Source organism: Maniola jurtina, chromosome 8, assembly GCF_905333055.1.
Source record: "Maniola jurtina chromosome 8, ilManJurt1.1, whole genome shotgun sequence".
NCBI classification, from domain to species: Eukaryota; Metazoa; Arthropoda; class Insecta; order Lepidoptera; family Nymphalidae; genus Maniola; species Maniola jurtina.
Genome location: NC_060036.1, coordinates 2,337,536 through 2,363,723, shown reverse-complemented (window position 1 = coordinate 2,363,723; position 26,188 = coordinate 2,337,536). Strand labels below are relative to the sequence as shown.

Below are 26,188 nucleotides of genomic sequence, written 5' to 3'. Positions count from 1 at the left end.
CTTGACCAGCAAGGGAGACTACGGCCAAACCTATGATTCAAAAGTACTTGTAAAAGTCTAATTGAATAAAAATATTTTGAATATGATTTTTTTTGAAACTATTCTCATTCGGAGAGGAGACCTATGCTCGAAGTGAACCGGGTTGTTCATGATGAGGATGATGGTTCTTGAATTAGAGTTGAAAAAGTAAATACCATTGATATTAACTTCGCAAGGTTCGAAGGATAACTCTATCAATGTTGGCGAGATGTAAATATAATATTACACACAATATTCAGGATAATTGTCGCGGTTACTGAGAATCTTTGTTTCGATACCATATTGCACTCAATACCAATTATGGACTGGTACACTAATGATGGAAAAAGAGAATTCGGGTTACTCACTGTTGAATAGTCCTAGATAACGCGACAGGTTGAGATAGCAATCGGGGTATGAGGCGGGGGGACGCCCCGTACACCCGCACGTCACCTGCGCCCTCCCGCAGCGGGTTAGCGCGGGAGTTGTGCGAGTGTGCGGGACGTCCCTACGTTTTGGGCATAGTATACATCTGACATTATAATCAGTAGTTATAACGATTCACTATGAACAACTCACTTGTGTCAGTGGTTGTACCACGTGACAAAGATGGAAATGACGATAAGGAATCCCGACGTCAAGATGCTGGCGTTGCTTCCGTAGTTCAACCTCAACCAGCTGTGAACTGTGTCGAAGTTGTTCGCAGACCACTGTATGGACGCTGCGACATTGTCGCTAATGTCGTTGACAGACGCCCTTTCCCCAGCGGTGAGAATGCTATCGTATCTACGTGTGAATTCGCTGATCTGTTAAATAAATAAATTATTTTGTAAATATAACCAAATACATATAAAAAATATTACAATCACTACCCATATCACTCCTCATATTAGGTATAAATGCGGAAGTTTGTTTGTTGGTGTATTGATATCTTGTGAGAGAGTGAGAGAGATAAGCGTTAAAAATTTACGCAATAGAAAGAGAGGCGTTTATTAAACTTTAAGCGGCAACGCGCTGAGCGAGTTGAATTATACTTTATTGCGTAGTTCAACACATACTTACTTGATTTCGATGGGAATTTGTAGATAATCTTCTGGCGAAAGCGTTAAGTATATTTGTGGTACCCGTAAGGCCTTGTACTCTGTGAAACAATAACACGATTACATCTATGAGACTAACGTAAACAATAAAATAATAATAAAATTATTATGTCTTACAGAATATTCTAAAGCCTATAAATAAAGAAGAAGCTTGTCAGAACTAATTTGAGCACAAAGTTTTGTGTCAAAAGACAGACAGAACCTATAAAGGTGCCCACGCCCTCGAACTGAACTGCAGCTGAACTGCGCGTCTCGACAACGCCACTCTAGTGCGATATGCTCCATACAAAATGATAGAAATAATATTTTGCCGCACTGTACCGCGGTCTGCAGTGCAGCGCAGCGCAGCTCAGGTGCGTTGGCACCTTAACAGGTAGGGTACATGCCCGATCAACTGAACCTTTCCTCCCTTATCTCGTTCCCATGACCCCACAGGATTTCTCTGTCTGGATTTCTCTATCAACTAAAGGCAGTGGCGTGCACTGGGTTTCAAACTAGGGTAGGCACTTAGGAAGGAAGTAGAACCTATTTACTGGCGTCACATTCCTCATCACTGAGAGTCGTGACTCCTTTCATAAGTCATATAATAATAGGAGATTTCTTAGGATAATAATGCGGTGGGTACCTAGATCCTTCCGAATTTTTTACAGGCAGGTCAATGAAAAATAGCAATTAAATTATCACCAATAGAGTAGGTAAGCAGTGTTTTATACTGCTATGACCTGCACGCCACTGACTAATGATATAGGTACTTTATATGAAGTATCTCTTTAGGCTATAGTTATACCTTGTTTGTATAGCAGCGAAATTTTCGACAACGAAATGTAGAGCCGCCTCCATGTTGGCCGGGCTAGCGTTGATGGTAGAGACGAGGATAGTATGTCTGTCCTGCTCTCGCACTGCCGAGTTGTCATCTATCACTTGGTTGAGGTAGCTGGAACGAATTACTAACAAGTGTAAATTAAAAATTTATAACACCCCCGACAAGTGAAGGTTACCGTAACTAGAAAAGAGCTGATAACTTTCAAACGGCTGAACCGATTTTCTTGGATTAAAGCTAAGAACACTCTCGATCAAGCCACCTTTCAAACAAAAAATTAAATTAAAATCGGTTCATTAGTTTAGGAGCTACGATGCTACAGACAGATACACAGATACACACGTCAAACTTATAACATCCCTCTTTTTGGGTCGGGAGTTAATAATCTGTTTAAATTAATACCAGCAATTATTGTGGGATGACCGCCTTAGAAAACCTCGAGTTGGAACCACACACTTAATTTTTTTTTTTTTTTTTTATTAAGTACTTGTATTTCTTTTTTCAATGAACTTGTATCTACAACTACAACATCCTGTTAATTACCTCAAAGTCTTATAAATCTTTGCATTAAAAATGTAGGTAGGTACATAATATTATTTTTAGTGTACTCACAAGCTACGCAAAGTTTCATTAGAAGTACATCCGAGTGAATTCAACAATATGGCCTGCTCACTGGAGTCCTGGCTGGCGAGATATCTATTCCACAGGAAGTCAAAGTTCTCCGCACTACCTCCACGCAGGCCCGAGCAGAACACCGTCATCTGAATGTCCGGATTCAGACGCTGACCTGGAAAACATTTCGTCACCTCAACCCAACGCCCATCGCCAACTCACTAACTGAGGACGAGAGTCCTCTCAGAATGAGATGAGTTAAGGCCATGTTCCATCACAGCGTGGTGGGAATGTGTAGATTTCAAATATCTTTAAGAACACAATGGACAGCTTATTTCTTACGACGTTTTCTTGCACCGTTTAAGCAAGTGATATTCGATTGCTTAACAGTTAGAGGTGCGTGCCCGGGATCGAACCCTGAACCCCCAGAGTAGGAGGGAGTCTTCACTACTAGGCTATCACCGTTTTTACAAAATTCATGGATGATCAGGAATCATGGTAATCAGAAATTCTTGTTCTTTTAGACATCGCGTCCGTTGAAGATAGATTCTGCATCCGACAATTTTGCCAATCATGATTGATGGAACTGAGATTTGTCCAAATATTTGTCATGAAAGCACAAGTTATCGCATTTATCATCTCAACCTATAAGGCACCGGCGCCACTCTCAGGCATGCAGTTGCGGGTATTATGATGTTTGTCTTCACCATTGAAACACTAAAAAAAATCCATGATTTGAACCACAAACCACATAAATAACTCTGATAAAATGAAATTTAGAAGTGCATGCACGGGATCAAACTCTGGACCCTGAATTCTTTTAACCTCTAGGCTATTACTGTTCTGGCGCATTAGAGGGTAGGTTATCTGTTTGTGACAGCAGTGACTGTGACAAAATTGACAGCAAACCGTATAGTCCATACATATCTATGGTATCGTCTAATTATTATTAACGCCAGATATCACTATGAAGGAGAAATGAAAGAGCTAAGGGCTTTTAAGCAACAATCATTTCAACAGAGAAGATTTTGATTGAAAAGTAACTCAGCAAACTTACTCGGATTATTCCTAAACTGTGCCAAAAGTGTCTGAGATTCGTTCACACAATGCTGGTTGCCGAGACGACAGTTAAGGTTAAGAATGACGTTCCTGTGGGCAGCTGTGACGTGCTCTTCGCCGGCTGGATCAGCGACGAAGCCTAGTCTATTGTACGATGGACCGGTTAGGTGAAGGACGTACGCCTGTAGACATTAGAAGGTATAAGGGTAAAGGTCGACAGAATCAAGAGGATATACAAAACATCAAGCTTAGAGCATTTTGTAATGCCACCTGAAGGCAAAGTACTCTTAATACTGTAGATAGAAAATTTCACCCAAAAAAAAAAACATTTATTTATTTTTGAATAGAAAGAAAACTGCATTCAAAGATTTTCGAAAATTCCTTGCCACACCCGGGAATCGAACCGACTAAAATCTGTAAAAATTACAACCTGTACTTTTATTGCATAGATCATTAGGATCAATTATAAGGATCAAATCTCTCTAAGAAACTTGATAAATTAAATGAAATAAAAATAAATGGACTTATAAATTCAAAATCAATACAATATCTATAATAATATGCCTACCTGGAATACTTCATATGCCGGGGAGCCACTCAGCACTACGTCGAGGTAGTTGAAAGCGCTGTTGGCGGAACCCCACGCGATGTAGTCCGTCTCGTTGACCAAATAGCGGGACACTTCGAAGGCATTGGAGTAGCTCTGTAATATGAATCATATGTTTGTTAAATAAGTACAAACCCCTAGGTGAGTATACAAATATGATATTTTGCATTAAAGAAAGCTAGATAAAACTATTTAATAAAATAATCGGAATATGTTTGAGTTTGGCTTTCAATTAACATAGGTAAAAATATTTCTAATGAGTTTGCAAAAAAGACGATATAACATATTGAAACTAGGTGATGCCCGCGACTTCGTTCGCGTGAATTTAGGTTTTTAAAGATCCCGTGGGAACTATTTGATTTTCCGGGATAAAAAGTTGCCTATGTCAATCACAGGGACGCAAGCTACCTCTGTACCTTCCATACAAATCAGTTTAGCGGATAGATTTTTGGGAATCCCGTGCGAACTCTTTGATTTTCCGGGATAAAAAGAAGCCTATTTCCGTCCCCAGGATATAAGCTAACCCCGTACCAAATTTCGTCAGAATGGGTTAAACTGTTGGGCTGTGAAAAGGTAGCAGACAGACAGACAGACACACCTTCGCATTTATAATATTATAAGTATGGAAGTATCGATAGACGTAGAGCTATGTTACGAGGAAGCACGGTCTTACTCGTAGCAACACGGCTTTTCCAAATAATGATAATACAAGCTATGCTAGATAGGTACATGGTAATTGGTAATCAAAATATTTTTCCTTGGAAAGTTATTGTAAAAGCTACTTAACTAAGTAAGCAATTCAGATTATACTTGCGCGATTTCTGGTAAATGCATTTAAAAGTTGGTATGCAGTAACACAAAAATACACTCCGATTTGCGCCGTCAAATGAAGCGGAAAAGAACTTGTGCTGAATAAAAATCTAGAAATCGATATAGTGCACTCGATAAGTAATTTTAGTGTTAACTGCCTCGTTACTCAAGTGGTTAGAATGTTCGACTGAAGATCACAAGGTCCTAGGTTTGATTCCCTATCTAAGGCCCCAAGTAAGAAGGTATAAACATTGTGTATAAATTAGACTGAAAGGTTCTAGTTCGAAACTCACTAGATAAATACTACTAGTTGCAATCCTAATCGCACTCGAGTTCTCAAGTTCAAAGAACACAGTTTCTAACTTCAAGCCAACAAGCAGTTACCAATTACTTCAAATCAGGTGACTGCAAGAGCAACAGCAAAACTCAATCAGAAATGATTACAGAACTTTGAATCTGATTTTCTGCCTGATCGGTCAGCGGCTAATCTCAATTCTCAAACAGAGACTAGGCATCTAGACACAAATACCTACGCAGGAGATAAATGACGGTACACAAGTGCAAATAAAAGTGCTCTCTCTATTCCTAACTATCATAGCCACAGAAATCCAAATAATACTATACTAAATCATAGCCCAATGTCTAGTAGTTCTTTATTATGATTTATTCAGAAACTATCATTTCTCTGTTTTTACTTAATGATTTCACTGGCGTTAAGATATGCGCTGTGGATAAAAGGAAAGCCTGAAATTCGTTTCTCAGATGGCGCTTGAGGGCTGGGCCGCCTACCTGGGAGGCTATTAGACTAAACAAGGATTAATCGGATTTGGAAATAAAGGAATTCCTATTTAAATACGTGTTTTAGAAATATACTATGCATGCATTATTATTTACTAGTAAAAGTTTAATCAAGAAAATATACCTATGACAGAGATATTGGGTTTTTCAGCTTTTCATAAGAACAATAAAATATCAGACGTATGACTCAATCGGAAATCTTACTTATCTATATCTCGATAAAGATGTGAATAGCTCAAAGTGAGTTAGTTGGTGATTCAGCATAACACAATTTTGTGACACATTTAAACCTACAGAGATTATCTAAAGGGTAGAAAATTATTCTATATAATTGTTATATATACCTCTTTATAATATAGTATCTATATATGTAGTATAGTATAGATTAGCAATCTTTATACCAGGGAACCTTAAAAGTTCATGTGTATTAAAAACTCATTTTTATTTTACTTATTTATTTTATTCAAATGAAACATACTCGTAGATATTATCCTACTTAAGTGCAAGCTCGACTATTTTGCCCTTCTCTTTCAGAGCGTTTCCGTTCCCACCGTCCCCCTCTCTATCACCAGGCTGTTGTCATTGATTTTCTTGAAAAGTGAACTCATGAAAATATTATGTAGGTACTCTTATAATATACTAAATAATGCCCGCGACTTAGAATTGGTGGAGTTGGACTTCGGTTTTTTAAAAATCTTGTGGGAATTCTTAACATATAAATCGGTTCAACAGAAGGGCCTTTCAGTATAAAAAGTAGTATTTCCGTCTCCGTGATTTAAGCTAACTTTGTACCAAACATTAAAATCGGTTAAACCGTTAGAATGTGAAAAGCTAGCGGACAGACAAACAACACTTTCGAATTTATAATATTCATTCATATTAAGTAGGTAATTGATTATTAGGTATAATGAAGTCGTAGCTACTTTAATACGAGTAAATAAACAAATAAAACAAAGCAAATGAATCCCGCCGTACGCCAATCAGAGAGTTCTGACGTGTACCACCCACCTTCATCATCAGAAACACTCAATGGTACCGTAATGTGTGTGCCCCAACGGGGTTCCAATATTGACATTGTAAAATAATAATTAAACATTTACTGTAATAGTTATTGTTATAAATTATGTTAAAATATTGGAATGCATGAATAAATGACTAATGACTAATCATCTACTGTCATTCAAACCACACGCATCTGCAAAATTTCAACTTAATCAGACCATTATTGCAAGCACAAGATGTGAACAAATCAAACTAATGAAAAGCTAAAGCAAAATAAGCTTTAATTGTGGTAATATCTAATATTTAGTGCTTCAAAAATCACAATAGGCTCATAGTTACAAAAGCCCAGTACCTTTTGTGGCGGGTCTACTATCAATTACGCTCGACGGGACGAAAACTGGACACTATTCAGAAATTCAAAATCGTTATTAACAGACCTGTGCCACCCGGGCATATAAAGAGTTTATTTTGCTATCACACCATTCCACTTCATCCACATAGGCACCTATAGTCAATGGTTTGTGTACAAAACGTAGCTGAGCTCAACGACTGCATGTACGGTGATCGGCAGGGCGATTTGCAAACTTAGAGATCAACACTGAATTGAGTTGAGCCAACGAACGAGCTGATTTGATATTCTGCATATTGTCGCTTCTACAGCAGCTAATTGTAGACGAATCCTATTCATCTCATCATCATCATAATTCACCCAACACTGGTTCACTGCAGAGCACGGGTATCCTCTCAGAATGAAAAGGAGCCAATAGTCCCACTGGCCCAACGTGGATTGGCAGACTTCACACACCTTTGAGAACACACATATTATGAAGAGCTCTCAGGCATGCAGGTTTTCTCACGATGATTTCCTTCACCGTTAAAGCAAGTGAAATTTAATTATTTAAAACGCACATACCTAACTCGGAAAAGTTAGAGGTGTGTACCCTGGATTGAACTAATAACCTCCGAAATCTTAACCATTATCGCCGCTTTTCAACCCATCTCAGTCTTAAACGGTACGAGTATGCTAATAGAAGTAGCGTTTTGTCACATTGAGCAAATGTCGGTGTTAGAAGATTATATAGTATATTTATTATTTTTAAGATTAGAGTATGGATATATATTATTATACATCTAGATTTATGACCCTTGAATGTTGATACATCTCTATTTCCAGCTTCTTGCTTGCAACTCAACTTCGTGCGTAGGTAATTAAATCATGTGAGAAACTACAAAATTGTCTTTATAGCAAACTTTACCTAATAATAATTTCAAATGTCTTCAGTTTATTGAAAATATCAATTAATTTGCAAAAAACTTAACGCAATACCAAACGTTGATTCGCGTTGTTCTGAACACATCACGCATCTCGATCTTGACTATGTCCCGCCCGGAATGTTGATTGCAATAGCAAGCTCTCACGCTCGGCTTGGAGCGACCATGGCAAGCACTCTTAAATATCGCACCTGTGTAATGCAGCATAGATCACATTTCAAAGAAATTATTATGTAAGGTGGAATACAGTACTTACTGTTCTGCCATTTCTGGCCATGTTGAACACGTCGTCAACAATCTGAGCACGGTTCAGCAAATGGATGGTGTCGTGAGATGTGGACAGGACGCGGGCCAGCGCACGCCAGTTCCCGTCATCGTAGTTCACTCTGTAATAGCCTAGGAAGGAAAAAAAAACATGTGAAATAGGAGTCCGTTGGTGCTATAGATGCTACGCATTCACGCTGCGTACTTACGATAATCATAGCGAAAGTATGACGTTACGTATTGCGTTTGTGCGCACTAAAAAAGCCGGCACATTCGATTTCTCCGTTTGTATGTTGCGTGTATGCACTGCATTCATCCAAGGACCCTTGAGATCAACTTGCAATTGGTGCAAACATAAAATGAGTCTCAGCTAGGTTTTGCAATGATCTCTGTCAATTCGTAGGACGAATAGGAAGTCTGGGGACTCCATTATACAATTAAATGATAGGTTTTGCTGGCAGTTTTGCCAGTTACTACTGTGATGGATACTTGTCTAATTGATGAGTGATGTTCGCATCACAAACACCTATCTGGATAGTTGTTTGCCCCATCAGTCATTCATCATGAGTCATGATTACAAACTGATGCAGAACATAAAGCTAATACACCACAATAATCTTAACCGATATCGAAAGATCTCTTACAAGAATTATCTTACTTAAAAAAACCGGTCAAGTGCGAGTCAGACTCGCGCACTGAGGCTTCCGTACTCAGGATTTTTTTTTTCAACATTTTGCACAATAAATCTGTACAATCGTAGTCAGGTTCCTCGATGAAATGATAGACATAATCCATTTAGTAGCGTTTATTTCTCCAAACACTAAATTAGTTATTTGTGGTGATTTATTTCGTTTACTTGTTTAGAATTTGATTATTCACTTTATTAGGAAGTTTATAGATTTTTGGCCGTGAACCGGCATTATAACACGCTTCAACACTGACGCTCAAAAACTGGTGGACAATACCACCAAAATTCTTATTTATACACGTTACGATTTTAGTATCATGACTTGTAAAAAAATGTTTCTACTGAATTTATTCAAATCAAGACTTATATTTTCTACATTTAAATTTGAGTCAAATCAAGACTTTACATTTTCTATATTTTGGTCAAATCAGCTTCAAATATTAATTTACAATCAATGATAAAGCTAACAAAATCAAAAACTATTATACATAAAAATAAATAAAAATCTGTTTTAGAATGTATATGTAACGCCCTTTCATATAATACCCCACTTGGTATAGTTAACTTACTTTGAAAATTGAAACACATTTTAAGTTTTTTTAAAAGATATAACCACAAATTCGGGGTTTTCAGATTTATTGCTGTACTTGTGCTATAAGACCTACCTACCTGCCAATTTTTATGATTCTAGGTCAACGGGAAGTACCCTATAGGTTTCTTGAGAGACACGACGGACGGACGGACGGACGGATGGGCAGACATACAGACAGACAGACAGATAACAAAGTGATCCTATAAGGGTTCCGTTTTTCCTTTTGAAGTACGGAACCCTAGAAATATTTTCAAAATAACTTCAGGTGATGTTTTCTAGTCAGGCCTAGTCCTAAACCTAGATCTAAGTCTACTTAATAGTTATGTTTTTGTCATGTATCTGCATTAATATTATTATTTTCTGTGTTCTTATATATGTCAGTAATCTTTCGATTTATATAGTTTATGATTTATAATTTTACAGTAGTAAGGTTACCATTTGATCACCAAAGTGGAACTACAATCGTGGAGATACAAATGTTGAAGAGCAAAGTTTCCCATAACATAAACTCTGTTAGAATTTCCGCTATATTGTCAAGGAAAATATATTTTAGCGTTCAAGTTGTCGTTACGGCTTAGTATATTTTTGTTTTTTGTACTAAATTTATGTGGCGTACCTACAATACAAGTTTATTATTCAAATCTATACTAATAAATAAAATTGGAGTATCTGTCTGTAATTTCGAAATAACTACCTCATATTAAGCTCATATGGTTATTTGAACGATACCAACACTGAATCACACGTTTTTAAAATTTTTGTCGGTCTGTCTGTCTGTCTGTCTGTCTGTCTGTCTGTCTGTCTGTTTGAAAAGGCTAATCTTTGGAACGGCTGAACCGATTTTGACGGGATTTTCACAGACAAGTAGAGGATTGACCAGGGTGTAACATAGGCTACTTTTTTAACCGACTTTCAAAAAGGGAGTTGTGTTTTTCTACCTATGTACACGGAAATCTCCGAGATTTCTGAACCGATTTGCGTCATTTTTTTTTAATCGATTGAGGAACTTTGCGACATTGTTTCATAAAAAATTTGGAGTCCAACTCCTCAATCCTGATGCTGCAGGGGATCTGACCAATCCACGCGGGCGAAGCTGCGGGCATCAGCTAGTTCACAATATAATATGGGCATGTACTCACTAGCTTGTTGCTTATTAACGATGAACCATTCAGCGTCTGAGAGGCCAGGGATGTCGACGGCGAGAGCTGGCCCAGTGGGCTGCAGCCACACTTGAGGCTTCGTGTCAGAGAAGTCGGGGTTCGTGGACAGGACCCAGTTGACCGGCACATGCCAGGTGGTACGTGACACTTCTCTAGGGTTGGTCAGGTAACGTTCCTGTCGGGAAATTTGTTTTTATTCTTACCAAAAAAAAATGATAGTGAAAATAAAGAAAGAATGGACAAGGAAGCATTTATTTTTATAGGAAATCTTGACCGCGACCCTTGGCAGTGATAAGATAACTACATTATGTAACATTTTAAGTTTGGAAAGAGTAGGTAATTGCATGGCTTCTTGCTGGCTCTTCTCAATAGAATCTTCTTTCCAAACCCGTCTTAGAGGTATGACGTAGCATAAGTAGCACAAGTTATCCTACAGGAAATTAAGGTGCACGAATTTGAATTTAATTTTACTGTCTCTATTACCTGAGAAATAGAGATAGATTGGGCAGTTGGAGCCAACCTCCTGACGGTGATGACAGGGAAGCCGCCCTGCCTTGTCCAATTCTCCATGACTTCCTCAACAGGTCTTGGTATAGTGTGGTCTGATTCGTCCAGGGCCGCCTGTAGGTGGACGTACAGCTCATCCGGAGTCACGGCTCTCCGAGTGCTGGACAAAAAAATTTCATCAATATATGGCTGGTTAACCCGATTCTGTACTACAATTCTTCAAGTATACGTGGCAGATCGACATTAAATATGACGAACATCGATGTATTACGAAGCATTTTACAATTTGCACTGGCATGTTAGACTGCCATTTACATAAACATATGTAACAAATATACTGGACTAATAGGATAAATTGGCAAACTGACAATAAAATTAAAACTTTTTAACGTACTACGTAAGTGCAACAACGTTTTAAAAATTTGAGACTCCTCTTCAATACAGAATGCACCCTAAAAGTAAGGATTTTGATAAAATAATAGCGGGATCTTTATAAAATTTAAATCCACGCGGGGTAAGAGCTTGTATGAACTAGTATAAAATCAAACGATTCATGAATAATAAAAAATAATTATCATTGCGTAAAAAGTTTATTATGTATTCACCCATATTAAAGTACTATTAGGTATATTGTGTTCACACCTGTATTCATATTGAGTAAGTTTCAGTCCTAGGAAAGGAACATACCTACTTTTTACTTATTCATTAGTTATGCTGTATGAAAATTATATGCAGATATTAAGGAAAAGAAAAAAAATATTGCCTGAAAAAAATCACAAAGCAGTACGTGAGCAACGTCATTGTATTGTACCCATAGCTATACATATTATATCCAAGACGACTGTGACGACTTTTTCCGCCTTTTATTTTTTTGCGGTCGTGAAAAACTTGTGTTCTTTTTAAAAGATTCTAGACGACACTCATCTTAACAGGGCTTTCTCCGTCACTCGTTTCATACAATCGTAGTTCCAATTTCATTTGAATATTAAGCAACCAAAGTCCATGAAATTTTGCAGACATATTCTAGAAACTAATATCTGTGTCTGTGGTGTTATAGATTTTTCTAAAAATATGTAGTTTTAAAATTACAGGGGCTCAAAGATTTGTATGAAAATTTTTAAGACCGCGTCACTTTGAAACCGAATATTTTAGCAGAAATCTGGAAAACCACAGACATAGATATTAGTTTCTAGAATATATCTGCAAATTTTATGGACTTTGGTTGCTTAATATTCAAATGAAATTGGAACTACGATTGTATGAAACGAGTGACGGAGAGAGCCCTCTTAAAGGCGCTACGATGATTATACGAGTATGCAGAAAATCATAACCAGCATAATTATAGCAAGAGTAAACTTGCAAGTTTTAGTTTTACAAAATATTGCTGTTTCAAGGTGTAAATAAGTAATTTAATTTGATATTGTGTTAGTTTATGCATAAGTTTATGATAAATAAATCCTATGTTATATTATGTGATATTTGAACAGTGTTTAATTTTAATTTTCCTAAAGCTGGCGTTCTTTGAGTAGATTTTTTCTTGATATAAAATCTCGTAAGCTTACTTATTCGCCAAGTAGTAGACAAGACCTTGCTGGAACACATCAGGCGTGAGGAAGTGCTGCATCATGCGGATGACAGAGCCGGCTAAAAAAAGAATAAACCGTTACATTTTTATATTAAGTAGGGTTGAAACTAAAAACTAAATTGAAACCTACCTCAGGATGGGATATATCAAACAAAAAAAAATTCAGGCTGCATCTCGTTTTAGCTTAAAACTTGATGATACTGATTTGCGGGCTTTTAATACGATTTCCTTTGAAATAGCCCTTCTATGGGTACTAATTTAGTTCAATGGCTGTAATAATGACCGGCGCGGCGAGTGAATAGCAGTATCAATGCATGCGGCTATTATAAGGTCCAATTCAAAGGGGCTTTTGAATTCAGAACGCAGTATGTATATGATAATAAGGCAATTAGAAATATATTCAGATTTTTTATTGCCTACAAAAAAACTTCCAATGGACTATTACTAATATTAATATACTACTCATATATTGAATGGAATATTACTATTATTTAGGTACTTTTTTTAAAAGAAAGTAGGAATCAAGTGCGTGGTATTTTTTTGGGTTTAATGAAATGTAATTAAATACTTAATGAAAACATAAATAAATATTCTTTGATTTGGGACTATAGCTACAGCGCAAATAATAAATAGCTTTGATTTATGCAAAAAACTGTGGCACTTATGATAATATATTATGCCAGAACTCTACCACCGGGTTGGAAAGCATATTATACCGAGCAGAGCCGATGAGAAACTTAGTTACTCTTTCAAAATGCAAAATGTTACCTATTATATAATTCTATTCAAACAATGCATGAGTAATATAACAAGTTATTAATTACACTATCGTGTGGGCTGTTGAGTTAATTATGATAAGAGTTCGTCAATTTTATAATAACCGATTCAGTATTTGTTTCAACGATCCACATCCAAATATCCTTAAAACTAAATAGGTAGGTATATTTTTTATCACATCGGTACCTTATCACGTTATTGAAGTCTAGGGATTCTATCGCATTCTTCATAACGCAATTTCTGATACTCTATCTTATCTAAAAGACATGGATGACCACGACAACTTGAATTTGGATTTAATCTTGATGACTTAAATCTTACACACATAATTTTTTCCTGTAATGAAAGATCTCTTAGAGAGAGAACCATCACGTGCCTGACTTTCGTTATTTTATAAAAGCTGAATGTTTCTCTGCGTATTGTTCCAAGCACAGGGAGGAACGATCAGCGACTATTAAATTTGGATCATGGTGGCTTTGAGAAATAACAGGTAATAAAGGTGTGAAAAATCTTATGTCAAAGTATAAAGTCTAATTTTTTAACCCCCGACCCAAAAAGAGGGGTGTTATAAGTTTGACGTGTGTATCTGTGTATCTGTGTGTCTGTGTATCTGTGTATCTGTCTGTGGCACCGTAGCGCCTAAACTAATGAACCGATTTTAATTTAATTTTTTTATTTGAAAGGTGGCTTGATCGAGAGTGTTCTTAGCTATAATCCAAGAAAATCGGTTCAGCCGTTTGAAAGTTATCAGCTCTTTTCTAGTTACCGTAACCTTCACTTGTCGGGGGTGTTATAAATTTTTAATTTACACTTGTTTATATTTTCTTCGGAATACCTAGTATTAGAAATCACGTCATGTATTGCCAGACACAGGGGTGGCTTTAATAGCAACCCCCTGTCAGACGCAGAGTTTACATAAAAGTTATAGGTACCTACTACTGCACTAAGGAACCCTAATACTTACATTTTTGGTAAGCAACCGCATTAAAGGTGCTGATGATTTGAGAGGGGGTGAAGACTGGATGGGTCATGGGGTTAATGGTCCTGATAGCATCGCTCTGCATCACATTTTGCATAAGCAGGACATACTGGTCCATCATACGCCATGGGAGCACCTAAAATAGACAAAAGATTGTTTGAAATTCCGACACACTTTTGACTGCGATCTCACCTGGTGGTAAGTGATGATGCACTCTAAGATGGAAGCGGGCTACCCATACCCCTGATCAGTTTCAACGCGGAATCGCACTGGAACGCTAAATTGCTTGTCAGTACGGCTTTAGCGGCAGGGTGGTAACTTTTTTTTCTTCCCCTAGGGGCCTAGACAGGAGAAAGGCCTTATGGATATCAAAAATCCCCGACTTCACCAGGATGCTCCCGGATGTATTGCGGACTAAAACCTCCTGCCTCCTCTGGCTGGCCTTCCCGGGACCGGGTGGTTGGTAACTAGCCATGGTTGTCTTCCACCAGACCAGACTGGAGGCAATTTAAAAATTATAAATTCCCAAACTCCCCCTGCCAGGAATCGAACCCGGAACCTAAATAAGACCATAGCGCTCACCACTGCGCCAGGAAGGTCATCAAATATTTCTATTTTAAGTTAAAATTACAATTATTCTAATAACACAAACAGCGGAACGTATTTTCCTAATATTTGAATTATATCACAGTTCACCACAGTTAGGAAACTTGTAACAATACGTGGAAGCTTCACTCACGCTGGCAGGCGACAAATGCTACCTACATTTGATGCTAGGTAGGCCAGGTAACGACTAAGTATCTTTGATATCACGACACCCCTAGCTTAATATTTGACATAAGTCGACTCAGGATCAAAAGTGAGAGTTTCCTCACTCTTGTTCAATCTGGTGACACTTTTTATTTCAATCAACATACGAGGGGTACAAAATCGCCCTGATCTGAGAAGAAACCCTCAATAAACCCAGCCGAGTGCTCTTTACTTAAGTATCACAAAATTTCGGTACTCACCATGTCCGTACCGTAGTTTTCGAAGAAGTTCGCGAACCCCTCGTTCAGCCAGGTGTAAGTCCAAGATACGGGGCTCACTTCATTACCGAACCACATGTGGAGGTTCTCATGGCAGATGATACGTGCGACGTTCTGTTTTGTTGCCGTCGTGGTGACGCCATCTTGTACTAGAAGTGCTACCTCTCTGAAAAGAAAACAGCACATGGACTTATAAAATTGGTTTCATTCTGCAAAGATCTCCACAGAACTCGGTCTTGTCACAGAGTAAGAATAGTATGCTATTGCCTACTCTGTAGGTAATAACTAAGGTTGGTATGACGAAGCCTAGAAGCTAGAAGCTAAAGCAATCGTGCGGTAAGGGAGCGATCGGAGACAGCCCTAGTAATACGGAATACCGTTTTTTGAATTATGCAAATATGCCTATGCAAAAAAATTATTTCTCAGGTCTTCCAAAACACGTAAAATCCACGTCCTTTGTTAGTTTTAACTGTAATAACTAAGCATTTTAAATTTATCTTCATGCTTTGGTTTCTTATTTCTTTTATTATACTCGCCCGACTTCATAAATACAATACACGTGTAGAAACAAAAATATTTTTTTCTTTTTAGTGTTTGTGGTTATTGAAGTCGGTTATTATTTTATCTTTTAATTTTAATTTAGTTTGTCTTTCACGATTTATTCCAATGCTCTGGATCAGAAAAGAATGAATATTTCATACACCCAAAATACGATGTTCATAATTATGTACGGAACGCTAAAAAAGCGAGGCCCGACTCGCAATTGACCGGTTTTATATATAAGTTATCATTCACGATGGTTTAACGCTAAAATATGCACATTTTCACCAAATATTTCATTAAATGGGGGCAATTTTAGCTAACGCGCCCTCTGAATTAAACTCGAGTCGCGTTGCGGCCGTTATGTAAAAGTCACGCCTTTTGTAACTCGAGTAAATGAGTCTCTGAAGTCTTTTGCCCATTCACGAGACGACGAAGTATGGCGACGAGTGGTCATGATTGCGACATGCTATTACCACTATTACGTACCTAGGTACATACTTTGTGCAAAATATTATATTTGAAATTATTCTTCTTTCATTGGAAGGCCTTTAGACCAAATTGTAACAGCGTACATATTATATTCATCCGTACATTGAAGAGCAACTTAAACCACGATGTCGGTTATTATCACTAACATCTAAATAAACAAGAAGATAAGTCCTGACTCACTTACTGACTCATCAATACCCAGCCAAAACCCTTTGACGTGGAAAGCTGAATTTTTACACAGAGTTTTACTTTATAATGTAAATAAGAACAGCTGGATTTAATTTCTAAATTGGCTTAGGCTGCTATATGGCTACTTACCATTACATTTAAAAATTAGGGTTTTTAAGATCCCGTGGGAACTGTTTGATTTTCCGTGATAAAAAGTTGCCTATGTCAACTACACGGACGCAAGCTACCTCGGTACCTCATACAAATCGGTTAAGCGGATGGGTTTTTGGGAATCCCGTGGGAACTCTTTGATTTTCCGGGATAAAAAGTAGCCTATGTCCGTCCCCGGGATATAAGCTAACCCTGTAACAATTTCGTCAGAATCGGTTAAACTTGGGCCGTGAAAAGGTACCAGACAAACAGACACACACTTTCGCATTTATAATATTAGTAAGGATAAGTAATATAAGTAGTAAGTAATAAGTAATAAAAGTAATAAGTATATATATAAGTATGGACTATCGATGGAAGAAAAGAAGAACGTCAGATAACGAATTTCAGATAGAAAAATAAGAGAAAGTAGGAATTGGAAAATATGCGTACACGAAGTTATTCCCAATTTCTCACTTATCTTATTACTTAGGTATTATTACAAATGCGAAAGAGTTTGTCTGTTGGTTTAGCCTTCAATCATGCCACAATGAAGCATCATTGATCTAAGTACATGACTTTTTGCAAGAATAGGTAAAGACCAAGAGAGACTACTATTTATTTTGCTTTATTAAAAAGTTCCCTTGCGATTTATTAAAACCTAAATCCATGCGGATAAAATCGTAGAAATCAATGGGTTTTACTTATTACATAAAAACGAAATAGTATTCCGCAGTCTTGCATTAGTTAAGTTAAGGTCTTATTTTATTTTTTATTAATTTTATTTATATACGAAAAATATTTACACAGTTTACAATAATCCTGATGTACATTCGAAGGCAAATTTAAATTATTTTTATTCAATTAGACTTTTACAAGTACTTTTTAATCCTCAAAAGCTACTACCACTGGTTCGTAATGCCCTTCCTACCGAGAAGAACCAGCAAGAAACCCGGCAGTTGCTCTTTTCGGCGGTTGTAGGTAGTGATATAGTCATAAATTGGTAGCAGGGAACTAAGACGAATGAATCCTTTCAATTCTATAGATTGCACCGCAATTATCGCAGCAAGTCATCAAACAAGAAATGAAGTGTAGGCAAGCGTGACATATTGCATTCTCTGAATTAAACTCAAGGGATGTCACGGTAAAGTGTCGTAATGAAGAAGGCAGTCCCTTTGAGACTCGCGTAAAGACTCCCCGCGCAGTATTCACTAGATAAATGTGGATAAAGTATTCTCACAATGAATCTCATACAATGAAACTTGTACTGTTTTAATATTCTATTGTTCCATTATAAACTTTGTCGGGAATTAATCAGGACTGAGATTCTATTTACAGATTAGGTAAATTAAAAAGATAGTAAGTACCTACTATTTTATCGCGTAAAAGTAATTTATTAATTAAGACACCAGCATCGTTAAGGAACCTAATGTACGGCTATTAGTTAAGTGATTATTTAAAATAAACAAAATACTGTAACCCCACCAACCCCATCGTAAAATTATACCAGCGATTGAAATCCTCAAAGCACATAAAGATTTAGAAGGTAAATACCAGGTTTGTCTCTAGGTTTACCTTTTAAATTAGCTAAGAAGTCGGACTCGCACACGCAGGGTTCCGTACCCATTGTACTTACAAGAAATACGCTTTTTAATTTTTTGTGATGTAACCATAAATTCACGGTTTTCGGATTTTCCTCTTTGCCAATTGATATTAGGTCCACGGGAAGTATCGTATGGATTTTGAATCGCTTGACGAGTCTCGACAGACACGACAGACGGACGGACAACGAAGTTGTAAGGGTTTCTTTTTTTTATGAGGAACCCTAAAAATAGATAATATAAACATACGAACCTGTAAATAACAAGTCCCCAATTCTCCATGGCGCCAGCAGCAAAATCAGGCACGGCCGCTTTGTCAAACTTAGGTAGAGCATAATCTAATTTGGTGTAATTTTGCAAAGCTATCACATTTTTCGGTCCATAGTCTAGCGCAAATTCTGCAGTGCTCTGCGTGCCTGGCCTAGAGTACACCCTGAAAGGCTTAGGGAAGATGCCGGTTGGCACGCCTGCAACCTCGTTGGAAACGAAGTCGAAGTCTGACACCAGATAGGCCAGGAGGTAGGTGGACTGTTTTAGGGTGTCTTCAAACTCGTATTTCTTGAAACCTTCTACTTCAGGTCTGAAAAAAGTACATAGATGACTCACATATACCAAAACATTTCAAGAAATATTTCTTCGGCAGTAAAATTAGCGCGATCTTTTATCATTCCTAATCCCTGGGTCTCCTGTTATCAATGTAGATAGAGTACCTCTGTACTGTTAATAATAATAACAGTAAGAGATAATTTGATCATTTCCCTCTGGGCATAATTATTTTGGATAATCTTTACTTTCTTTGAGTTAATAGTACTTTCCAAGTCAAAGTCAAATATTTTATTCAATGTAAGTTTACTACTTATTAAGCACTTGATTTAAACTGGAGCCAACCATTTGTTGTAACGTGTAAATTATTTTTGGTAATTTTGGAAATTAAAAAAAAGTTAGCCCGGATCCATCTTAGACTGTGTTATTACTTACCACCATTAGATCACAGCTAAGGGCCAACTTATCATGAATTAAAAAATGTCTTACTTGATCAGATCAGTTGTTTTTTGAGGCATGTTGGTCCTTACAGTAGTGTAAGCCGGGGGCGCGTAGATGGTGGTACGGAACACTGCCTTGTACCGAGGCTCGTCGTAGCACGGGAACGCGCGGCGGGCAAACGTCGGTTGCAGCTGGGATGTTATTAGATCCCTAAAATACATATAAAGTTATCATCATAAGTCTATTCCTCGCCCGCTTTCTTCTTAAACTAGCGGCTAGTGTGTCCGGCTGCGAATCTGGAGACCCGCATCAGATCAGCCAAGTGCGAGTCGGACTCGCCCACCGAGATCCGTGTAGTTATTTTGTTGCCAACTGCAAATATAAGTTTGCAATCGCAACTTTTGACACAACTACAATTATTTTTTCGGATTTTTCCCTTTACTTGTGTTGTAAGACATTGCTTCTTGCCAAATTTCATGATCCTAGGTCAACGGGAACTGGGAAGTACTGGGAAGTAAGGTTTTTATTCCCTTGCGAATGTCAAAATATGCGACAGCAGACGGATCTTTTAATTTCTTTGATTTAGAAGTTTATTTTTTACAGTTCCAAGGACAGTCATAGGCTAAATTAATTTTAACTTGATATTTCCACGCGTTTCTGAGAAAAATGGTCTTCACAGACAGACAATGAAGTTTAGTGATCCTATAAGGGTTCCTTTTTCCTTTTGAGGTTCAGAACTCTAAAAACCATAAGGTTTTACGGTAAAATTTACTTATTTACGATAGTTTCGTAATTTATACAATAAAACTTTTAGAAACACTACTTCTTAAAATTTCCTTTTTAAATCAAATACAATTTTACCACACATTTTAAAAATCAATAGAGCGTAATAGTAGCACAGTTGTACAGTAATACCCCTTGTACATTATTTTAAGCTCCCTCAAAATCCATAAATTCACGTTGCGAAAAGTAATATTTATACACGTATATGATAAGATTGACTTGCTCATAACTGGCTAAATGTATCCTGCTAAATAATGTCTTATCAAACCTGGAATAACTTTGTCAAAGAGTGGCATTACCTACCAACTAAACCAGACTAAGCAGTTTGGTGCAAGTGGTTTGTAGCATTATAAAGTTCAATACTCACACTGTCCCACCACCAGGGCGTTCATAAGTCGACACGTATATTCCAAACATGTTAGTCGCATACGTCCCTCTGTACTCTATCTTCAAATTATATGGTCGCATTCTTATCAATGGAACCTTCGATGTGACTGTTAGAAAATGCGTGTCATCGGTTGCAAGGTTAAAACTATCGGTGATATTAACATCTACATTCACGTCATCGAACAGACCGATCTTAGTTATATTCATTGCCATTGCGTGCAAGACTATAGTGTCCGTATCTATATGAGAGAACAACCGAATAGAGACATCTCCTGTGAAATATTCCTTGTTTCCAGGATCTAGGAACAGTCGAACGTCGTAAAAAGTCGGGTAAGTAGTCCATGGCAGGATATAGGCTCTGTCTGGTAGTTGCGTCGCAGATTCGGCGCGGGGAGGCACGCTGTAGGTCAGACCGGACCCCAACAAAGAGAGCAAAACTAGAGAAATCATATCTGAAAGAGAGAAATTAAGTATACAGGTCGAAAGTTATAAAAGCATTGTGCGACGTGTTCCGAAAAAATATTGTACAATGTTTTTTTCAGCATTTTATTTTTTATTTTGTTTACAATACAAATAATGACGATAATGCAATCAAGTAATAAAATCCATAAAAAACTAGCTACTCTCCAAAAAAAACGTGTGCACAGATGCAGTCAACAAAATAATGGACGTGGCGCCTTTCAGAACAACTGTACCCCAAAAACTAAAATTTTAGAAAACAGAACTAAACAATTGCCAATTGACTTATGCAGCATTGACGTATATAAGCGGAAATAATATTAATGCTGCATCATGCATGCGGCGTTGAACATAAATTCAAACTGGTCGTTTACGCGAATGAAAAATAAAAACTTCGTATTGGTCATCTGATAAACGAAAATATTATATTCGTTGTAGTAAAAAAAAAAAAAAACTAACGATAACTTTTAGATTACAGTTACGTATACCTACAATAAAATATATAAACGAATATTCCGGCCCATCCGGGCAAATCATAAATTTTATCACCTTAAAATTTGATCTGTTCACTGAATAAGAAGTAGCCTGTGGAAGGTGGTGGTGGAAGTTGTCTGGTGGGGGGCTTCGGTCGTGGCTAGTTACCACCCTACCAGCAAAAGCCGTCCCGCCAAGCGATTTAGCGTTCCGGTACGATGCCGTGTGGATACCAAAGTGGTATAGGTTTACTAAAAAAACTGCCAATCCCCTTCCAGGTTAGTGCGCTTTCATCTTAGACTGCCTCATCACTTACCACCAGGTGAAATTGCAGTCCTTTGACTGCAATTTCACTCAAACACAGCTAACCGGTATCTGAATTTTTAAAAAATGTCGTTCTTGCAGACATCGTCATCATTTGTAAGCATAGATATAAAATACTTTGGATTTCTGTGTTTGTAAGCTACTATACCTATTTGTACCAAATGATAAAATTAGTTAAACGGAGTCTCAAAATAAAGGTGCCCACGCACTCGAACTGCACTGCAGCGGAACTGCGCGTCGCGTCAGCGCCCCGCACTGCCGCGCGGCGCGGCTGGAGAGAATATCGTGCGGTGCAGTTCGAGTGCGTGAGTACCTTAAGTCCCAACATTATACTGAGCAGAAAGACAGGATAGCGCTTTCAAAGCGTACTGGGGGTGGAGTTCACCGACTTTTAAAACGGCTGATTATTAGAAAACCGGCTGATTAAGTGATTTTTACTGTTCACCAGCACCTAACCGAGGTTTGCAGCCCTAAAACGGCCGTTTTACCTAACCGAGCTCGGAAGGGTCGTTTAACCGGGGTTTCCACATTTTTACATCTGTTGTGCCTTTGTGTACAGATCAATTTAGATTATTTCGATTTGTCTTTGCGTTGTTCATTTCAGTAGCGTGCAACAAGTGATTAATGTAATGGTTGGAAATAATTACTTATCTTACTTTCCACTATATTTTGATATTTTAAAACCAACTCTGAACTGATGCGCTTGTCGTCACTTGAAAAATCACTTGTACACATTTTTGGCCCTCCATTTTAATATTGAAATTATTTTAAACACTAGAATCTCTTAAAATCATCTTTAAATGCACGCACAAATAATTACGGCAACACGACAGCAAAAAATCAACAGTCCAACTCGTGCAGGACACATGATCACGACTGTGACGTCGGGGCCCCGAAGTTGTAAATTTGGGACGCTTACTACCTGGCAAAATTTAGAACAATAGTGTAGTTCATCTTACCCATAGCGTCTTTGTACTTTTCCAGTTGAAAGTATTTTATTTTATGCTCCTAAATATAGGCGTCACAGTTTGTTGTGTTGAATAGTAATGACAATGTGTCTTCGCTAACGCATTGCGTTTTAGCGTTCGTTCGTAGCAGCAGCGTAGCTGAGAACAGATGGTGTTCCGCCGATTTAGTAACCATGCTACACTTTTTCGTGATGAACAGTAAATATTAAAACGGTTGTTTAAACGACGGTTTCGAAATAACCAGCTGATTTAGCAACCGTTGTTTATGTAGCTTTCGGCGAACTCCAGTCTGGATGTTTGAATTACTTTGTAAGTAAGTATATTAATTGTATTATTAACTAACATAGAATAAGTTCATTACTAACACATATTATTCATATTTACTAACATAGGTTAAGATAGCTACTAAGATAATATTGGGGGTTTTTGTCTGATAAAATAAAGATATTAATTATTATTAAGCTTTAAACGCACATCATTTCGAAAAATTAGAGGTACGTGCCCGCGATCGACCTCCCTCTTCACCAACTCTACAAGGCCAACATCTAAACCACTAGGCTATCACCACTTTCCATCTGACTTTATCAACTCCCTATCCCATGAAATAGTTTTATGTGGTGTAATAGAGTTTCAAGTGGATTCACTCCTATATCTGTATCAATCTTATCTCTTGATATCAGTAGTGAGCAGTAAAGAATTTCCTTATCAATCGAAGGACTGCCAATCTTAACTTGTGCTTTAGTGACAAAAAATTTTGTCAATAGTAATTACTTTTGATGATGTATTTATATTATGTATAAACTAATAATATAGATCTACAATGCACTACGTACACTCGCACATTAAAGTGGAACAGAGGCCCAAATTGATAAAAAAAAAAAACTAAAACTCGGCTTTATTTAGTGGGTCAAAGCGTAGTGACTACGGAGTACGGACCCGGCATCATTTTGCCATAACTACAAAAGTGGCGCGTGCTTTGGAGTCTCTTCTATTTTGTTTACATTATACTATTTTAAACCGTATGCCAAAATAAAAACAGTTGAAAGATACTGTGCCCCGGCTCCACTCTAACACGGTAATATACTCTAATCTGCAGGAGTGCATTATATCCCCGCACAGCGCTAACCTGCTGTGCGTTACGCGGGGCTGTGCGGGTGTGCGGGGCGTACCCACCCCGGTTGCCATCTCAACCTGTCGTGCATTATACATGTCACTGTGACAAATACTGGTAATATGTTACGAAATGATATTGCCAGTATTTGTCATATTTTATAATGATATCAATATTGATATTATAGATTAAAAATTATCACAATCGTCACTGCCTAAACTTTGCTTGACTTGTGTTGGCTTCGCACAGTTTGCCATTTATACGTTCCTCTGATTATTTCATTACTAGCCCTAGGGCATGCCCGCGACTTCATCCGTGTGGATTTACTTACTCTTTCTTTTTCCGGAACAAAAGTAGTATACTTTTTTCCGTCCCCAGGATGCACGATATCTCTGCACTAGTGAAAATTGGTTAAACAAAATATACCCCGTTAAAAGGTACAGACAGCCAGACAGTCAGACACTTTCGTGTTTATAATATTAGTATTAATTGCAAAAGCAATAAAATGGACGTATTTCATTTTAATTACATAGAACTAAAAAAAAATCTTACTATCTAACCTTGAAAAGATTACGGAAGTTGAAACCCCGCCCGTTGCACTATTGTCGTACCTACTCCTAGCACAAGCCTGATGCTTAGTTGGAGAGGAAAGGGGAATATTAGTCATTTAACGTGGCTAATATTCTTTAAAAAAAAAAAAGGCAATCGTTTCGCATACAAAATCTGGACCCAGTGGCTTAACAGGGCTCTCTCCGTCATAGATATTAGGTTCTAGAATATGTCTGCAAAATTTCATGGACTTTGGTTGCTTATTATTCAAATGAAATTGGAACTACGTTTGTATGGAGCGAGTGACGGAGAGACCCCTCTTAAGGCCGTGTCCCCATTAGGCGAACAATACATTCCGAACAATGGGTATGCATTTGACGATTCAAAAGTACTTGTGAAAGATTGATTGAATAAAAAAATATTTCTATTTCTATTTTAATAAGCGGCTAACTGTTTGATTCCAGTTTTTCTCTCAATATATTTTAAATGGAGTGTCCATACAGTGCGTAATGTACGCAGTTTTTGGTGTTTCGCTTGCCAACGCATCCCGTGAGCGATTGATTCGTAGCGATATTATATACTAGTGATAAGATAGTGATGAAGAACCATTACGCACGGTCGACTAGTCGCCCGGCGAATCAGTTGATGGCAACCGTTTCAATCTGTAATTTATATGGAAGTTATCGTGAGTATGATTGTGCGTAATGGGTCTTGCAGTTTTCCTTCCCTCCCAAGAGTTCGCCAGATCGCCGCTAACTCGAATCGACCTATACGCCGCGCCCTCGGAGTCAGCCAGAGGGCATTCAGTCGCTCACCGTTCGCCTAATGGGAACACGACCTAAGCTGCACGTTGATATGTTAGTCAGTCAATTTTTTTTATTGTACATGTAAAATTAGATAATCACGAGACATTTACTTACCTATGAACACATGTGGTCCGGTACACAGCGTGACCTAGACTCAATGATAGTGGAATTTCATATAAATATATTAACTGATATGAAAATTATTTTAGGGTTAATTTAGTAATGATGAAAGGACCATTTTTCCTAAGATCCTAATTTGCCTTTGTGTGGTAACTAGCAAGATTAGGCAAAAGGATTTATGAAAACAGAATACCTACTGGTAGTATGTCGTACGTCATCATCATCAACCTATCGCCAGCTCACTACTGAGCACGGGTCTCCTCTCAGAATGAGAAAGCCATAATCCACAACGCAGGCCAGGTGCGGATTGGCACATTTCACACACCTTTGAGAACATTATGGAGAACTCTCAGGCGTGCAGGTTTCCTCACGATGTTTTCCCATGAAGCCAATGATATCTAATTGCTTAAAATGCACATACCTAACTCCAAAAAGTTATAGGTGCGTGTCCGGAACCCAACTTAAGTCTAAGCGTATAATATGATTATTTCTCTCTCTAAGGAAATTCCTTATCAATTTCTGCTGTACCCTTTCAGGGTAGCCTCCTTTCATTCCGTAATTCCGAGCGAACAAAGTCGCAAGAAACAGCTAATA

General features: G+C 37.7%; 1 protein-coding gene across 1 annotated transcript; it reads right to left on the bottom strand.

Moving 5' to 3' along the window:
- Positions 1-580: 580 nt before the first annotated feature.
- LOC123867409 (aminopeptidase N-like) lies at positions 581-25,629 on the bottom strand. Its single transcript, XM_045909401.1, has 16 exons — positions 25,589-25,629; positions 20,764-21,235; positions 19,662-19,823; positions 18,883-19,209; positions 15,661-15,844; positions 14,636-14,786; positions 12,872-12,953; positions 11,286-11,469; positions 10,782-10,977; positions 8,355-8,494; positions 4,178-4,312; positions 3,608-3,791; positions 2,551-2,725; positions 1,906-2,052; positions 1,081-1,159; positions 581-824 (listed from the first exon to the last, which is right to left on the bottom strand). The coding sequence occupies exons 2-16, from the start codon at positions 21,231-21,233 to the stop codon at positions 603-605; spliced, it is 2,838 nt and encodes a 945-aa protein (XP_045765357.1). The 5' UTR covers positions 21,234-21,235; positions 25,589-25,629; the 3' UTR covers positions 581-602.
- Between the last annotated feature and the right edge of the window lie 559 nt (positions 25,630-26,188).

Coding starts and splice junctions, on each gene's coding strand:
- LOC123867409 (XM_045909401.1), bottom strand. CDS start 21,233: ATGATTTCTCTAGTTTTGCTCTCTTTGTTGGGGTCCGGTCTGACCTAC. Junction 8,495..10,781: donor CGTTAATAAGCAACAAGCTA/GTGAGTACATGC, acceptor TTTCCTTCCTAG/GCTATTACAGAGTGAACTAC. Junction 4,313..8,354: donor TGGCCAGAAATGGCAGAACA/GTAAGTACTGTA, acceptor TTCATATTACAG/AGCTACTCCAATGCCTTCGA.